Below are 16,935 nucleotides of genomic sequence, written 5' to 3'. Positions count from 1 at the left end.
CTGATGTTTCCAAACTGTGGTGCTGGAGAAGACTCTTGAGAGTCCCTTGGACAGCAAGGAGATCAAACCAGTCAATCCTAAAGGAAATCAGTTCTGAATATTCAAAAAGGACTAATGCTGAAGCTTCAATACTTTGGCCACTTGATGCAATGGGCCTGCTCGTTGGAAAAGACCCTAATGCTGGGAAAGATTGAGGGCAGGAGGCAAAAGAGGCAACAGAGAATTAGATGGTTAGATGGCATCGATTTAAAGGACATGAGTTTGAGCAAACTGCGGGAGATAGTGAAGCACAGAGAAGCCTGGCATGCTGCAGTCCATGGGACTGCAAAGAGTCAGACACGACTAAGTGACTGAACGACAACTGCCTGACTCCAGTCCACATGTTTAACTCCTATGCCATTCAACAACATCAGGATTGTATGCTCACATCCCCCAGGCTTATTCTCATGTGTTTGCGGAGTAGCATTTTAAAAGTCAGAAGACTTTGCATAAAACGTTAGATTTTCAGTTTTTCCTTAAAAATCACTGCTCTGGAATGTTAAGTCCACACATCTCCCTGACAACAAACTGCCCTAAGATCACCACCTTCCCCACCACTCCACAGGATAGACTGGCTTCTGTCACTTGGCAGAGGCTTGTGAACTACTTTATAAGGATTCTCATGTTCACTGTCATCATGAACGTTAACAGGAATCTCACTATACAGTCAGGGATGAGTGCTTTTTAAAAGTCTTTTGTCCCACCCACGCAGTGCAGCATTCCTAATTCCCTGACCAGGAACTGAACCCACAGCCCCTGCACTGGAAGAAAAAGTCTTCACCACTGGACCACCAAGGAAGTCCTGAGGTGAGAATATTTTTAACAGTTTTCAAAGGGGACTCAGACTGTCCCCAGGCTAATCTTGTAGTAAGTTGTAGAATCAAGATTTTAATACAATTCTATGATTCCAAAGTACAATTTCCTCTCTTGACCTTACTTCTCAATATAATGGGAAGGTCCATAACCCAAATCCAAGTCACGCTGATAATGCAATTTTTAAAAAGAACAGGCACTTCCATGGTGGCAACGTGGGGAATCTCTCTGCCAATGCAGGGGACACGGGTTTGATCCCTGGTCCAGGAAGACTTCATGTGCCATGAAGCAACTAAACCCAAGTGCCCCAGCTACTGAAGCCAGGGCTCCTAGAACCTGTGCTCCACGTAAGAGAAGCCATCGCAGCGAGAAGCCCATACACTGCCACAAAGAGGAGCCCCTGCTCACCGCAACCAGAGACAGCCTACACAAAGCAACGAAGACCCAGCGCAGCCAAAAACAAATAGAGAACAGCTTAGAAAGGAAACAAATAAGATTTTAAAAGAACAATAAAATCCTTTAGAGTGCTTACTGATACATTCCAAGTCTATTTAGAATCCCAAACTGGAATTCATGGGTTATATACATACGTGAAAAGCCATTTACCTGTGGCTATACCTCTGTAACAATATATATTCATACACACATAAAAGCATTTAGTTTTAAAAATGAAAAAGATAATTTTACTTGATGAAAATAATTACACTAAGCTAGTTAAAAAGAAAGTATAAATCCCAAACTTACAAAAATATAGGGAATTACATTGAAAACTTACCCAATAAATTAATCCCATCGTTGACAATGAGCTGTCCGTGACGCAAATAGTTCAAAATGGGTTCAAAGTACTCAGGACTTCGGTCAATTAAGAAAGCTCCTCTATGATCTTGTTTATTTCCCCAGACACCTGTGGGGCCAACAAAATGAAGATAGCCCCCCCATAAGCAAAAAATAAAGTCAGAAATTCATAGGAAGGAAACTGTGTAGCATACCAGTATGTTTTTACTCTTGTACAGATTATTACCAATACCATTAAAAAGTACAGAAGGACAGGAGTTTATAAAGTCAATATAGCTAGACGCAAAATGGGAAAATTATGAACTGCACTCACCTTTGTCCTTAAACATGTGGGCCAGCATACTGTCGGGTTCTTTATTCACTAAAGTGCTCCTAAGAATTCAGGGAAAAAAATGGATTTCTCCATTTGTCTTTATAAACAAACATATTTAAGTCAAGAGTATACTTGATCTCAGCTGCTCTCTCAAAAAGATGCATGCTATAACCTGGGAGGAGTGATGCTGGGAGACAAAAATGTGCAGTAAGTTGCCATTTATCAAAATCTCTTCTAATCTGGCACTTCCTTTGATTTAAACATCGATTTAGTTGACTTTAATTTCAATGCTAATTTATCCCTCTAGCACGCAACTATATCACAATTTTCATGCTCTAAAGTAGGCTGTTTTTATCCCTTTAGTATAAGCAGTTGTGTCTTAAAATTTCAATGTTGTTAATTTTCTTACTTGTGTTACAAGTATATTGCTCAATATTTTAAAAACACATTCTAAAAATGCTAAATTCATGCTTTTTGTGCCTTCTCTGGAATGACTTATGAGCCATTTTTCTACTCTTAAAAAAAATCTTTCTAAAAATTGGTTTCAAATCACACAGTATATTTAAGCAGCACTGGAATATCTTCTAAGGAAATCAGTACTCTGAAGGAAAGGACAGACAGCATATAGTACCACACTGACACACACGTGCATGTGCACCTACCGTGTGGTTGTAAAGTACCGCCCTCCAACATTTAATGTGAGCCAGTCTGTGTGAGATCCTGACAGCCCTTCAGGCAGTTTAGAATCTGTCTGAGGATCTAGAGATGACAGGTGGAAAAAATAAACATTAATTTGGGGAGGCATTAATTTGGTGATTTGGGGAAGATGGCAATACCATAATTTTTTAAACCAAAAACACACATAGAAAGCATGGCAGAGCTACCAGGACAGCAAGCCCTGTACCCATAGACAGCATGAAAAACAAAACTAAGTATAAGGTATACCACCAGCACTGACAGCTAGGACAGCAGCTATGGCATCAGCTTCTTTGACAGCAACAGCAGGGTATGTAATGATCCTAAGTATTCCAAAGTAATCCGTAAAGACTCACTTCAAAACTCAGCAAATCTGCTTGAGAACAACCACCTGGAAGTGGAGGGGTCTGCCCACTCTTAACTGCAGGTGATTCAAGTAGTGTGCAGTAAAATCTGAAGGGGCTGAAAATGAACTCTCAAAACTCCCACCTAGGAAACAAGCCCCACACTGAGAGGGTAAGTTGCTGGGAAAATGAACACATCGAATACCTCAGTATTATGAGGTAGATGAACCTAGAGTCTATTATACAGAGTGAAGTAGGTCAGAAAGAGAAAAACAAATATCACATATTAACACACATATATGTGGAATCTAGCAAGATGGTCCTGATGAACCTATTTGCAGGGCAGCAATGGAGATGCAGACACAGAGAACAGACTTACGGACACAGGCAGAGGGGAGGAAGGAGAGGGTGAGGCAAACGGCGACAGCAGCAGGGAAATACATACATGACCACACATAAAATAGGCAGCCAATGGAAATTTGCTATATGACTCAGGAACCCAAATCTAAGCTCTGCAGCAACCTAGAGGGGTGTGAAAGGGTGGGAGGAGAGAGGGAGTTTCCAGAGGGAGGGCACATATATATATATATATATATATATATATATATATATATATATATATATATATATGGCTAATTCATGTTGATGTATGGCAGAAATGAAACCAATATTGTAAAAGCAATTATCCTTTAATTAAAAATAAATTTTAAAAAAAGATAATAAAAGTCAACAAGGTCCACCAGAACCAGAATACATAAGAAGGTAATCCCCATATTTGTCAATACTTCACATTAAACAGAAAAAGGCAAACCTAAAGCCATGAAATTAGGAAAACTTTCCTAAGTTAGCCTGTCCTTCTCCAGTAAAGGAACATGAATTTCATGTAAACAATGAGGAACAGAAACTCCCATACAAAATTATTTTTAAAAAGGAAGACTACATCCCTATAGATAATAAAGATGTGGCAGAAATACCCATAAAATAGGTAAACTATAATATTTCAAATATGCTAAAAGAGTTAAATAATATAAACCAGAACCAAAAATGAAGAAATGGGACAAGAGAACTCAGAATTAGAAGTAAAAAGAAAAATCATTTCAGTAATGAAGATTACAAGAAACACAGGAGTGAAAGAACACCACAGATAATGCCTGAAAGGAGGTAAAAGATGAAAGGGGAAACTAAAAATCAAAAAGAAATGAAGGAAGAGATGAAACGTATTTACTAGATTTCAACTTACCTAAGGAGGCAAAAGACCTGTGTACAGTAAACTACAAGACACTCATGAAAGAAATCACAGACAACACAAACAGATGGAGAGATATTCCATGCTCCTGGGCTGGAGGAATCAATACTGTGAAAATGACTATACTATCAAATGTAATATATAGATACAGCGCAACCCCCATCAAATTACCAATGGCACTTTTCACAGAATTAGAGCAAAAAAATTTCACAATTTGTATAGAAACACAAAAGACCCCAAGTAGTCAAAGCAATCTTGAGAAAGAAGAGTGGAGCTGGAGGAATCAACTTACCTGATTTCAGACTATAATACAAACATACAGTCATCAAGACAGCATGGTACTGGCACAGAGTACAGACCAATGGAATAATATACAAAGCCCAGAGATAAACCCACACACCTACAGGCATCTTATCTTTCACAAAGGAGGCAAGAATATACAATGGGGAAAAGATAGCCTCTTGAATAAGCAGTGCTGGGAGAACTGGACAACTATGTGTGAAAGAACAAAATCAGAACACTTTCTCATGCCATATGCAAAGATAGACTCAAAAATGGAGTAAAACCTAAATAAGACCACAGACTATCAAACTCTTAGCAGAGAACATAAGCAGAATACGACATAAATCATAGCAAGATCCTCTATGACCCACCTCCAAGAACAATGGAAATAAAAACAAAAATAAAACAAATGGGACCTAATTAAACTTAAAAGCTTTTGCACATCAAAGGAAAGTATAAACAAGGTGAAAAGATAAACCACAGAATGGGAGAAAATAATAGCAAATGAAACAACCAACAGAGGATTAATTTCCAAAATATACAAACAACTCATACCAGAAAAACAAACAATCTAGTCAAAAAGTGGACAAGAGACCTAAACAGACATTTCTCTAAAGACCACATACAGATGTGAATACACACATGAAAAGATGCTCAACACCTCTCATTATTAGTGAAATGCAAGTCAAAACTACAATGAGTATCACCTCACTAGTCAGAATGGCTATCATCAAAAAATCCACAAACAACAAGTGCTGGAGAAAGTATGAGGAAAAGGGAACCCTCTTGCACTGCTAGTGGGAATGTAAACTAATACAGCCACTATGGAAGACAGTATGGAGATTCCTTAGAAAACTAGGAATAAAACCACCATATGACCCAGCAATATCATTTCTAGGCATATACCCTGAGGAAACCAAACCTGAAAAAGACATGCATCCCAATGTTCACTGCAGCATTATTTATAATAGCTAGGACATGGAAGCAACCCAGATGTCCATCAACAGATGAATGGATAAAAAAGCTGTGGTACATATATGTAATGGAATACTGCTGCTGCTGCTACTGCTGCTGCTGCTAAGTCGCTTCAGTCGTGTCCAACTCTGTGCGACTGCATAGATGGCACTAGGCTACCCTGTCCCTGGGATTCTCCAGGCAAGAATACTGGAGTGGGTTGCTATTTGGAATACTACTCAGTCATAAAAAGGAATGCATGAGTCAATTCCTGTGAAATGAATGAAACTAGAGCCTATTATATAGTGTGAAGTAAGTAAAACACAAACACCACATGTTAATGCATATGTATGGAATCTAGAAAGGTAGTACTGACAAACCTACTCGCAGGGCAGCAATGGAGACACACACAGAGAACAGACATATGGACAAGGGCCAGGGAGAGGAAGGAGAGGGTGAGAGAAATGGAGAGAACAGCATGGAAGCGTACAAACTACCATATGTAAAATAGACAGCCAATGGAAATTTGCTGTAGGACTCAGGGAACTCAAACCGGGCTCTGTAACAACCTAGAGGGTTAGACGGAGGGAGTTTCGAGAGAGAGGGGACATCTGTATACCTATGGCTAATTCATGTTGATATGTGGCAGAAATGAAACCAGTAATGTAAAGCAATCATCAATCAATTTAAAAAAATAACTATAATTTTAAAAAGATTTTAAATACATCAACTGAAGACAATTATAAAAGATCTAACACACATACAATAGATATCCTGGAAGGAGAAAATCAAATCATGGTGACAAAACAAACACATAAAGTTCAAGAAAACTTTTCTGAAATTAAAAAAAGTGAAACTTTGTATTGAAAGGGCCCATCACATATCTGAAAGAATCAACCCAGAACAACTCACAACATCCAGAAATAGTCTACTAAAGTTACTGTACTTTAAAGAAAGAGAATCATCCTTCAGGGGAACTAGGAAAAATAATCAGTTACAAGAAATCAGGTTTTTTTTTTTTTTAACACCAGTACTCTATGCTAGAAAAAAAAATGGAGTAACATATTTAAGGTAAAGAAAAATCACAACCTAAAGATTTTTTTAAACAACTTAATTGAGGTATAACTGCTATACAATAAAAAATTTACCATTTAAGTAGCAATTTTGTCATGAAATCATCTGACATGATTTTATGACTAGCCGAACTGATTTTCAGGTATAGCGGCCACATGCAAGATGTCCAGAGAACACAGTTTTCACAAGTTCTTTATAAAGAATCTACTGGACAACAAATTTCAGATGGCCTCTTGAGGCATCAATTTAGGGAAAGAGTACAGTATACAATGGTGTGTGTGTGTATGTATGTCTATGTTTATAGCATATTTGACAATGGATAAATACACTTTTAAATAAAGGAACAGGCATATTAAAAATGCTTAACTGTCTTTAGTAGTCATATACAAAGTATTGGGATTGTTACTGAAACTTTTATGTGTATTTTGTGTAGGATGAAGGAAAACAGTAATTTCACCAGGATTACTGATATGCAAGAAAGCAGACACAGATAAAAGAAAATGTTAAATAAAAACCTTACAATTCTATACTCAATTTCAGTACATATAGATTTGATTTTTTTTTTTTTTTGGAGGGGGGGTAATAGGACTGGGAGCATTCTCTTAGGCCTGAATTAAAAAACTGGAGGTCTAAAAGAGAATCTTGGGGATGGTCTTGATCACTGCCTCCTGTACAATGTCATGAGACTCCATCCATAGCTCTTCAGCTCTTCTAACAGATCTAATCCCTTTCATCTATTTGTCACTTCCACTGTATAACCCTAAGGGATTTGATTTAGATCATACCTGAATGGTCTAGTGGTTTTCCCTATTTTCTTCCATTTAAGTCTGAGTTTGACAATAAGGAATTCATAATCTGAGCCACAGTAAGCTCCTGGTCTTGCTTTTGCTAACTGCATACAGCTTCTCCATCTTTGCTGCCAAGAATATAATCAATCTGACTTCAGTACTGACCATCTGCTGATGTCCATGTGTAGAGTCTTCTCTTGTGTTGTTTGGAAGAGGGTGTTTGCTATGACTAGGGTGTTCTCGTGGCAAAACTCTGTTAGCCTTTGACCTGCTTTGTTTTGTACTCCAAGGCCAAATTTACCTGTTATTTCAGGTAGCTCTTGACTTTCTACTTTTGCATTCCAGTCCCCTATAATGAAGAGGACATCTTTCTTGGGTGTTAGTTCTAGAAGTTCTTGTAGGTTTTCATAGAACTGTTCAACTTCAGCTTCTTCAGCATTACTGGTCGGGGCACAGACCTGGATTACCATGATATTGAATGGCTTGCCTTGGAAACGAACAGAGATCATTCTGTTGCTTTTGAGATTGCATCCAAGTACTGCATTTCAGACTCTTGTTGACTATGATGGCTACTCCATTTCTTCTAAGGGATTCTTGCTCACAGTGGTAGATATAATGGTCACCTGAGTTAAATTCACCCATTCCAGGCCTTTTTAGTTCACTGATTCCCAAAATGTCGATGTTCACTCTTGCCATCTCCTGTTTGATCACTTCCAATTTGCCTGATTCAATGACCTAACATTCCAGGTTTCTATGCAATATTGCTCTTTACAGCATCACACTTTATTTCCAACATCTGTCACATCTACAACTGGGTGTTGTTTTTCTTTGATGAGGCCTTACAAAAAGCTGAGAAGAGAAGAGAAGCAAAAGGCAAAGGAGAAAAGAAAGGACATACCCATTTGAATGCAGAGTTCCAAAGAACAGCAAGGAGAGATAAGAAAGCCTTCCTCAGCTATCAATGCAAAGAAATAGAGGAAAACAATAGAATGGGAAAAGACTAGAGACCTCTTCAAGAAAATTAGAGATACCAAGGGAACATTTCACGTAAAGATGAGCACAATAAAGGACAGAAATGGTATGGACCTAACAAAAGCAGAAGATATTAAGAAGATGTGGCAATACACAGAAGAACTATATAAAAAGATCATCATGACCCAGATAACCATGATGGTGTGATCACTCACCTAGAGCCAGACATCCTGGAACACAAAGTCAGGTGGGCCTTAGGAAGCATCACTATGAACAAAGCTAGTGGAGGTGATGGAATTCCAGTTGAGCTATTTCAAATCCTAAAAGATGATGCTGTCAAAGTGCTGCACGCAGTATGCCAGCAAATTTGGAAAACTCAGCAGTGGCCACAGGACTGGAAAAGGTCACTTTTCATTCCAATCCCAAAGAAAGGCAATATCAAAGAATGTTCAAAGTACCACACAACTGTACTAATCTCACACACTAGCAAAGTAATGCTTAAAATTCTCCAAGCCAGGCTTCAACAGTATGTGAACTGAAAACTTCCAGACGTTCAAGCTAGATTTAGAAAAGGCAGAGGAACCAGAGATCAAACTGCCAACATCTGTTGGATCATCGAAAAAGCAGGTGAGTTTCAGAAAAACACCTACTTCTGCTTTATTGACTATGCCAAAGTCTTTGTGTGGATCACAACAAACTGTGGAAAATTGTTCAAGAGATGTGAATACCAGACCTCCTGACCTGCCTCCTGAGAAATCTGTATGCACGTCAAGAGGCAACAGTTAGAACTGGACATGAAACAACACACTGGTTCCAAATCAGGAAAGGAGTACGTCAAGGCTATATATGTTACCCTGCTTATTTAACTTATATGTAGAGAACATCATGTGAAATGTTAGGCTAGATGAAGCACAAGCTGGAATCAAGATTGCCAGGAGAAATATGAATAACCTCAGATATGCAGATGACACCACCCTTATGGCAAAAAGGAAGAACTACTAAAGAGCCTCTTGATGAAGGTGAAAGAGGAGAGTGAAAAAGTTGGCTTAAAGCTCAACATTCAGAAAACTAAGATCACAGCATCCAGTCCCATCACTTCATGGCAAATAGATGGGGGAAAAGTGGAAACAGTGGCTGACTATTTTTTGGGGCTCCAAAATCACTGCAGATGGTGATTGCAGCCAAGAAATTAAAAGACACCGGCTCCTTGGAAGAAAAGCTATGACCAACTTAGATAGCATATTAAAAAGCAGAGACATTACTTTGCCAACAAAGGTCCATCTAGTCAAGGCTATGGTTTTTCCAGTAGTCATGTATGGATGTGACAGCTGGACTATAAAGAAAGCTGAGTGCCAAAGAATTGATACTTTTGAACTGTGGTGTTGGAGAAGACTCTTGACAGTCCCTTGGACTGCAAGGAGATCCAACCAGTCAATCCTAAAGGAAATCAGTCCTGTATATTCACTGGAAGGATAGATGCTAAAGCTGAAACTCCAATGCTTTGGCCACCTGATGTGAAGAATCGACTCTCTGGAAAAGACCCTGATGCTGGAAAAGACTAAAGGCAGGAGAAGGGTACGACAGAGGATGAGATGGTTAAATGGCATCGCCGACACAACGGACATGAGTTTGAGTAGGCTCCGGGAGTTGGTGATGGGATAGGGAAGCCTGGCATGCTGCAGTCCACAGGGCTGCAAAGAGTCGGACACGACTGAGCGACTGAACTGAATTGAAAAGAATCAGTTCTTAAGACATCATGTTGAATGACAGAAGCCTTATACGAAAGAATAAATGTTCTGTGATTCCAACTATATGAATGTTTATATAATAGGAAAAAAATTATTGTATGGTAGGGACAAAACTCTCCCAAGGACGGGGGAGCCTGGTAGGCTGCCGTCTCTGGGATCGCAGAGTTGGACACGACTGAAGCAACTAAGCAGCAGCAGGGACAAAATTAGTAGTTGTCTCTGGTGGGGTAGGGGTGGGACTAAGAAAGAGACTGAGGGAAATCTAGGATGACTGTAACATTCTATACCTTGACAGGGGTTTGGGTTACACAGATGGGTGCATTTGTCAACACTCAGTAAGATACACTTAAAATTTATGCAATTTATGCAAGTTTAACTCAAAAATATGTAAAACATATTGAGTTCCAGTTGATGATATATAACTGAAATGTTCAGGGGTGAAGTGTATTAATATTGACAATCTCTTTGAGATGCATCAAAAAATAAAATGGACTGGTAGAAACAAGGATCATTATGCAATAAAGAATAATAAAGAACAGAATAGTAGACTGCTAATGAGTAGAGTCTACATGATGAGTGTATGGGTGTTTACTGAAATATTCTAAAAGTAAAATGCTTGGAAGAAACAAGAAGACGACACAAGTTGGAATATCGCCCAGACGAAATACGATTAACCATTTTAAGTGCACCATCAGGTGGCATTTAGTGCATTCCCAATGCTGTGCAACCACCACCTCTCCCTAGTTTCAAAGCTTCATCATTTAGATTTTGACAGGGGTTACATTCATTCCTAAGCATTTTATTTTTATGCTATTGTAAACTGAACTGTTTAAGTATATTTTTGGATTGTTCATTGCTAGTATATAGAAATGCAACTGATTTTTATGTGTTGATTTTCACTCTTGGAACTTTGCTGAATTCATTTATTAGCTCTAACCTCATGTGTGTTTAGGGTTTATCTAAATACAAGATCATGTTGTCTGAGAACAGAGATAATTTTACTTTTTGCCTGTTTGCTTTGGCTAGAACCTCTAATATATTATCACTGTGAAGTTGCAAAAGTGGGCATTGTTCCTAATTCTAGTGGAAAAGCTTTGTCTTTCACCACTGGATATGTTGGTAGCTGTGGGTTTTTCATATATGGCCTTTATCATAGTAAGTTTCCTTCTATTTCTAGTTTGCTAAGTGTTTTTATTGTGAAAAGATATGAATTTTGTCAAAATCTTTTATTACATCAGTGGAGATATTTTGGGGTTTTCCTTCATTCTACTAAGGTGACATATCACATTGATTCCTTTTTGTCTGTTGACCCATTCTCAAATTCCAGGAATAAATCCCACTTGGTCATTAGAGTATAACCCTTTCAATATAATTCTTTGGTTTGCTCATATTTTGCTCAGGATTTTAATGTCGATATTCATAAAGGATATTTGCAATTTTCTTGTAGTGTCTTTGCCTGGCTTTGGTATTAGTGTAAAAGTTTGCAAAATATATTCTCAATGCAAAACAAAATCTTATAATCCTTAATTACAAACCAAAGTATGAACCCATGCTTTCCTGGTGGCTCAGCTGGTAAAGAATCCACCTGCAACGTGGGAGACCTGGGTTCAATCCCTGCATTGGGAAGATCCTCTGGAGAAGGGAACAGCTACCCACTGCAGTATTCTTGCCTGCAGAATTCCAAGGACAGTCCATGGGGTGGCAAAGAGTCAGACATGAGTTATTTTATCTATGTTATATATGATATAAAGCTTTCTATAACATTTATTACATATGAATCTTATCCACTAGCTATGTATTTCAAATTTTGTTCACCATAAAACCTAGTAATGATGATGAACTCAGGAACAATGAGCCTCCCTAGTACCCAGGTTGTGTTTTGAAATGACATTTCCACTAAAAGATATGAAGGTTTCCAATAACAAAAAACTGATCTGGGTTTAGGACAAGAGATGTATCAGATGAACATTTTGCTATTCCAGACAGTAAGGAATCTGTAAAAGACTAACAGATTTGTATAAAAAAGAGGAAGACTTCAAGGGATTTCCACTGGTCGAAAGTAAAATAATCTAGGTATTAATGAATGCAGAGGATGAAAACATATCCAATATTTTTAACTCTGAAAGCTCGGAATGATTAAACAAAAAACACTAAATCACTTTTTATTGTTTATTTGTATGGAATGAATCAATTAAGTGACTACTGCCTGCCACTCTGTTAGGTTAACAGGTAAAAAAAAAGATGAGAAAAATTTTTTGTTCACAGTCCTAAGGCAAAGACAGAGAATATGCACTTACTTCTAAGCTACCACATGATGATCCTAAGAACTACCTCCACTCAACAAATACAAATATTGAGAAGGCTTAAAAAATACTTAAATATTCATAGTGTGATTGTCTGAAACTATGTCAAATACTCATTAAAGAATATTTACCTTATTTAAGCCTCAGGCTCTTTCTTTTGGGATATACACTGTACCTGCTTTCTTCAAATTTAAAGGGTAGTATGTATATATGTGCATGAGTGTGTGTGGTTGATACTGGGCATCTTTGACTGATTTTTCTGTTGTGAATGGTTGTCAAACATTACTTTTGCAAGCAATCTGTTGTTTAGTTGCTCAGTTGTGTCCAATTCTAACTCCAAAAACAGTAGCCAACCATGCTCCTCTGTCAGTGGGATTTCCCAGACAAGAATACTGGAGTGGGTTGCCACTTCCTTCTCCAGGGGCTCTTCCCGACCCAGGCATCGAACCTGTGTCTCCTGTACTGGCAGGTGGATTCTTCACCACTGAGCCACCAGGGACGCCCTCTGCAACCCATACATGCTTAAAAATATGTAACATAGCAGAGAGATTTGGTGACTACTATCAGAGAAAATTTCAAAAAGCAGAGTTCTAAAGTCAAAACTACCTTACTGTGTCATAATTAATGGATACGTGCACATCTAGAGCATTTTAAAAACACAAAAAAGATGCAGTATCCATACTAAAATATGATCATCTGATACAAGTTAGAAATTTACTTTCACACTCCCCCAACCCCAATGCAGAATCAAAAGAGCTATGAAGAGTTGAATACTGCCACAAGATACTTTTTAATGTTTGGCTTAGTAATGCCAGGTAAAATATTCAAAATTTCATCTCTATTTGGCAGACAAAATTGGCTTTTAAGGGAGTCACTTACCAATAAATGGTTCTCCTTCACACACAAACAAAACATCATCATCCCTGGGGAAATCAAAAATTTAAAAAGCCACCATCAAAATCCAGAAATCACATTAATTTTCTGTTGACTAGAGGGGCTACATTACAGAGAATATTACAGAAGATAGGTTTTGCTATCTATGATGTAAAGAAGTTGACCAAGTTTTTAGTGCTTTCTGTTTAAACCCAAGTTACTTAAGCCTCTTCCTGCTCCTAAATTCTATGATCTGATGAGAATGAAATAATGTTCACTAGACATTTATTTAAAGGGATAAATCTGCCTTCGTTATTTAAAAAAAAACAAAACCAAAGAAACAAACCAAAAGCCACTATTGTGGTGGATGACTGATGAGTTAACTTGATTTACTTAGTTAGCAAGCTTTCACCAAAGTAGTTCTTTGTGACGTTCATAAAATTCAAAAGTGCTTAACCCTCTGACTTAACTGTTTCTGGATTTAAATTCAAAGAAGATTCTGCACATGAAAGTACTTTTGAAATGGAAATTAAAACAAACAAACCCACTATACAAGTTATGTGAATTCAGCTTTCTCATCAATTGAAAAATATACTATTATGCTCAAAGGATATGATTAAAACTATAGCCAACTCTTCTTTTATCACTTTATTTCTGTAACCCTAAATAAATTATTAGGGTTTTCTCCCACATCATCAGCTGTTCTTTGCTTTGGTAATGAAAATAAATTTTCATATTATATCTTGGAAGAATATAATTGGAAGTAACACATCTATAAACACTCATCCACTATATTTACCTAAATATAGTGTTTAGGTATTTATCCTCCTCCCCTGCTCCACTTCACCATTAGTATAAATAAATTATCAGAGCTTATACTGTGAACCACAAATTATTAAACAGGTAGATATGATACAATATAAATGAATGCTATTTCTTATCCTTTTTAATTGAAACTTTTTAAACTGAAGTATAGTTGACATACAATATTGTGTTAGTTTCAAGAGTACAATACAGTGATTTGAAAATGAAATATATGAAATTATCTCTACAATAAGTCTACCATCTGATGGCTACTCCACGATAAGTAGCCATCTGTCACCATATAAAATTGTTACAGTATTACTGACTGTATTCTTTGTGGTGCAAATTACATGCCTGTGACTTATTTTGTTTGGAAGTTTATACCTCTTAATCTGAACCTCCTTCCCCTCTGGCAGAACTCAATTTGAGTTCTAAACAGTATGTATTCTATATTTCACAAGGTTTCAGTTACGACCTTCTTCAATTACAACCTATGTTGTAGAAATTTTTAATTCTAAAGTATAAATTATATTTCTAAATAACACATCATAGGAACACAAAACTTTCCTTGGAAGCAGAGTGTGTTTCTTCAGGAGAAATTAAGGTTGATATAAATCATTCAACAATGTGATCATCCAAAGAAACCAAAGCTGGGAGATAAATACTTAAAAACTAAGAAATTCTCCCAATTTATTTGGATTTTAAATCTGTATCTTTTCAGCTTATAACCTTTCTGCTTGTTCACCACGCCAGTTAATTTTTTAAGGGTAATACAAAAATGTGTTTTCCTCTCATTAACCAGAGTCAACTATTAAACCATATGACCTGGGTAAGTCATTCTACTTTTCAGCTGTTTAGTTTCCTCATGCATAAAACAAAGGGGCCAGAAGTGTTTAACAGCAGTGTCTTATACTGAAATGTTATTCTAAGATGGGTTTAAATGAAAATTAAATTTTGACTACTACCATAATTTAGAGCATCATCTTCACAAGATCAACTTTAAAAAGCTCATGCCTTTGCCAGTTAAATGAGGTAACATGGGCAAAGCAAATACAACATAGCTAGCACAGCGTCAGTACTTAGTATCTGCTCCCATTCCATCTCCTTTAAGCCTACTCCTGCTCCGAAAGTCTATGATCCCATGACAATGGAATGCGGTGAACTGGACACTGGTTTTAAAATATGCCTGGCATACTTAAAAAACACAACCCCAAAACAAACCAAACAAAACTGCTATCATGGTGGATCATGGGTAAGTTAACTATAGTTAACATTCTATCTTACTTCTGGTAAGTTTTCCCCAGAGTAGCTCTCCATGATGCTTATAAAGTCAAAAGCGCTCTTAGGAAATGAATTGAACAATAAGCAGTGCCACATAAAGGAGAGCAATTAAATATAGAGGTCCTCACAAGCACATATGGACTCTGCATAAAGACTATGAGTATACTGGAATGTACTCAGTTTTCTAGCTGATCAATGCACCCTAAGTCCAAACTATTTAAATTCCAAAGAGTAAATTCCAGTCAATCATTTGCCAAAATCCTGTATTCTTAATACGGATTAACTACCACTTAAGGGAGACAGTATAGCACCAAGAAGCTGAGGGTACACTGTAGACAACTAATAAAAAGGTGAAGGTTACCTGATCAAAGCAATATCATCAATCAGTCCACCTTTCCCATTATACACACTGGTGGCTTTTATGCCGAGTTTATTGCTGGCCACAGAAAGCAAATCAGATAAAGTTCCATATACAGCGACCACCTGTAAACACACCAGATTAATTTGAACAACTTACATAATCAATTTCATCACTTCCAAATTACAAACCAGCACACTATAAACAAGATTTTTTAAAAAAAATCAGATTATCACATAAAAAGATTTTGAGAGATCCTTAACACATTATTGACCTGAGATGTATTAACGCCACAAGTAACCTGTTTGCATCTGCGCACATGCTCAGTCATATCCAACTCTTTGCGATTCCGTGGACTGTAGCCCGCCAAGCTCCTCTATCCATGAGATTTCCCAGGCAAGAATACTGGATGGGCTGCCGTTTCCTTTTCCAGGTGATCTTCCCAACCCAGGGATCAAACTCGTGTACCCTGCATTGACAGGCACTCCACCTGGGAAGTCTGCCACAGGTGTTAAGTTTCTGCAAAATTCCCCTGGTCAATGTGTTAACAGTGTCTCTCTTTTGATGACTCAAATATTTACTCAGTGCCACGGTACTGTTGAAATCTGAAACTAGAGAAATCAGCTCTAACTAAAACCAAACTACTGATACAATCTTATAGTACATTAAACAGTGCTCCAGTTCTGATCTAAAAGAGACCCACACTTGAATTTAGATTCTGCCATTTCCTAGCTGTCAAGAAAAACTGACCTCCTCGTGCTTTTGTGGCTTTAAGGAGAAATGAATAGTGCACTTGCATTAGAAGGTCGTCAAGAGAATGAAATGAATTAATGCATGATCAGAGCTTTGCCAAGTGCCTGGGACCTATTAAATCTTTATGTTGTTGCTTCTACATGACTTCTTTGTTAAAGGAATGATTAAAAAAAAAAACTTACTGCTTATTAAAACATTTATCATATCAAGTATCTTAAACAGTTAACAACTTTCCACTTCATCTAACTTCAATAACAGTATTATTTTATAAAACCCAGATTTGGGCTAAATACAGCACAGGGCTGGGTTACAAAGAATTGCTTCATTCTCCTTTAAACCAGGCAGTCTGATACTTGTGCAACATACATGCAGCTGCGCATGTAAGAGGCTGACTATTCACATGGAGTGAATTTTTGGCTCTGGTCCTAACTCTTACTATATGCTTCCAGTGGCTTTGTTGTACAGTTGTACCACTATCAGATCTCTGAAAATTAAGTGA

At 37.5% G+C, this 16,935-nt stretch overlaps 1 protein-coding gene across 1 annotated transcript in view; it reads right to left on the bottom strand.

Moving 5' to 3' along the window:
• The window catches only part of KCTD9 (potassium channel tetramerization domain containing 9), an 82,483-nt gene that overhangs the window by 53,767 nt on the left and 11,781 nt on the right, over positions 1-16,935 (bottom strand). The window contains exons 2-6 of the mRNA XM_069575966.1: positions 15,687-15,808; positions 13,247-13,290; positions 2,623-2,719; positions 1,961-2,019; positions 1,628-1,756 (exon numbers count right to left, since the gene is read on the bottom strand). Coding sequence (XP_069432067.1) covers positions 1,628-1,756; positions 1,961-2,019; positions 2,623-2,719; positions 13,247-13,290; positions 15,687-15,808 — 451 coding nt within the window. The remainder of the gene's footprint in view (positions 1-1,627; positions 1,757-1,960; positions 2,020-2,622; positions 2,720-13,246; positions 13,291-15,686; positions 15,809-16,935) is intronic.

Source organism: Ovis canadensis, chromosome 2 (assembly GCF_042477335.2).
Source record: "Ovis canadensis isolate MfBH-ARS-UI-01 breed Bighorn chromosome 2, ARS-UI_OviCan_v2, whole genome shotgun sequence".
Taxonomy (NCBI): Eukaryota; Metazoa; Chordata; class Mammalia; order Artiodactyla; family Bovidae; genus Ovis; species Ovis canadensis.
This window is presented reverse-complemented; position numbering and strand designations above follow the sequence as displayed.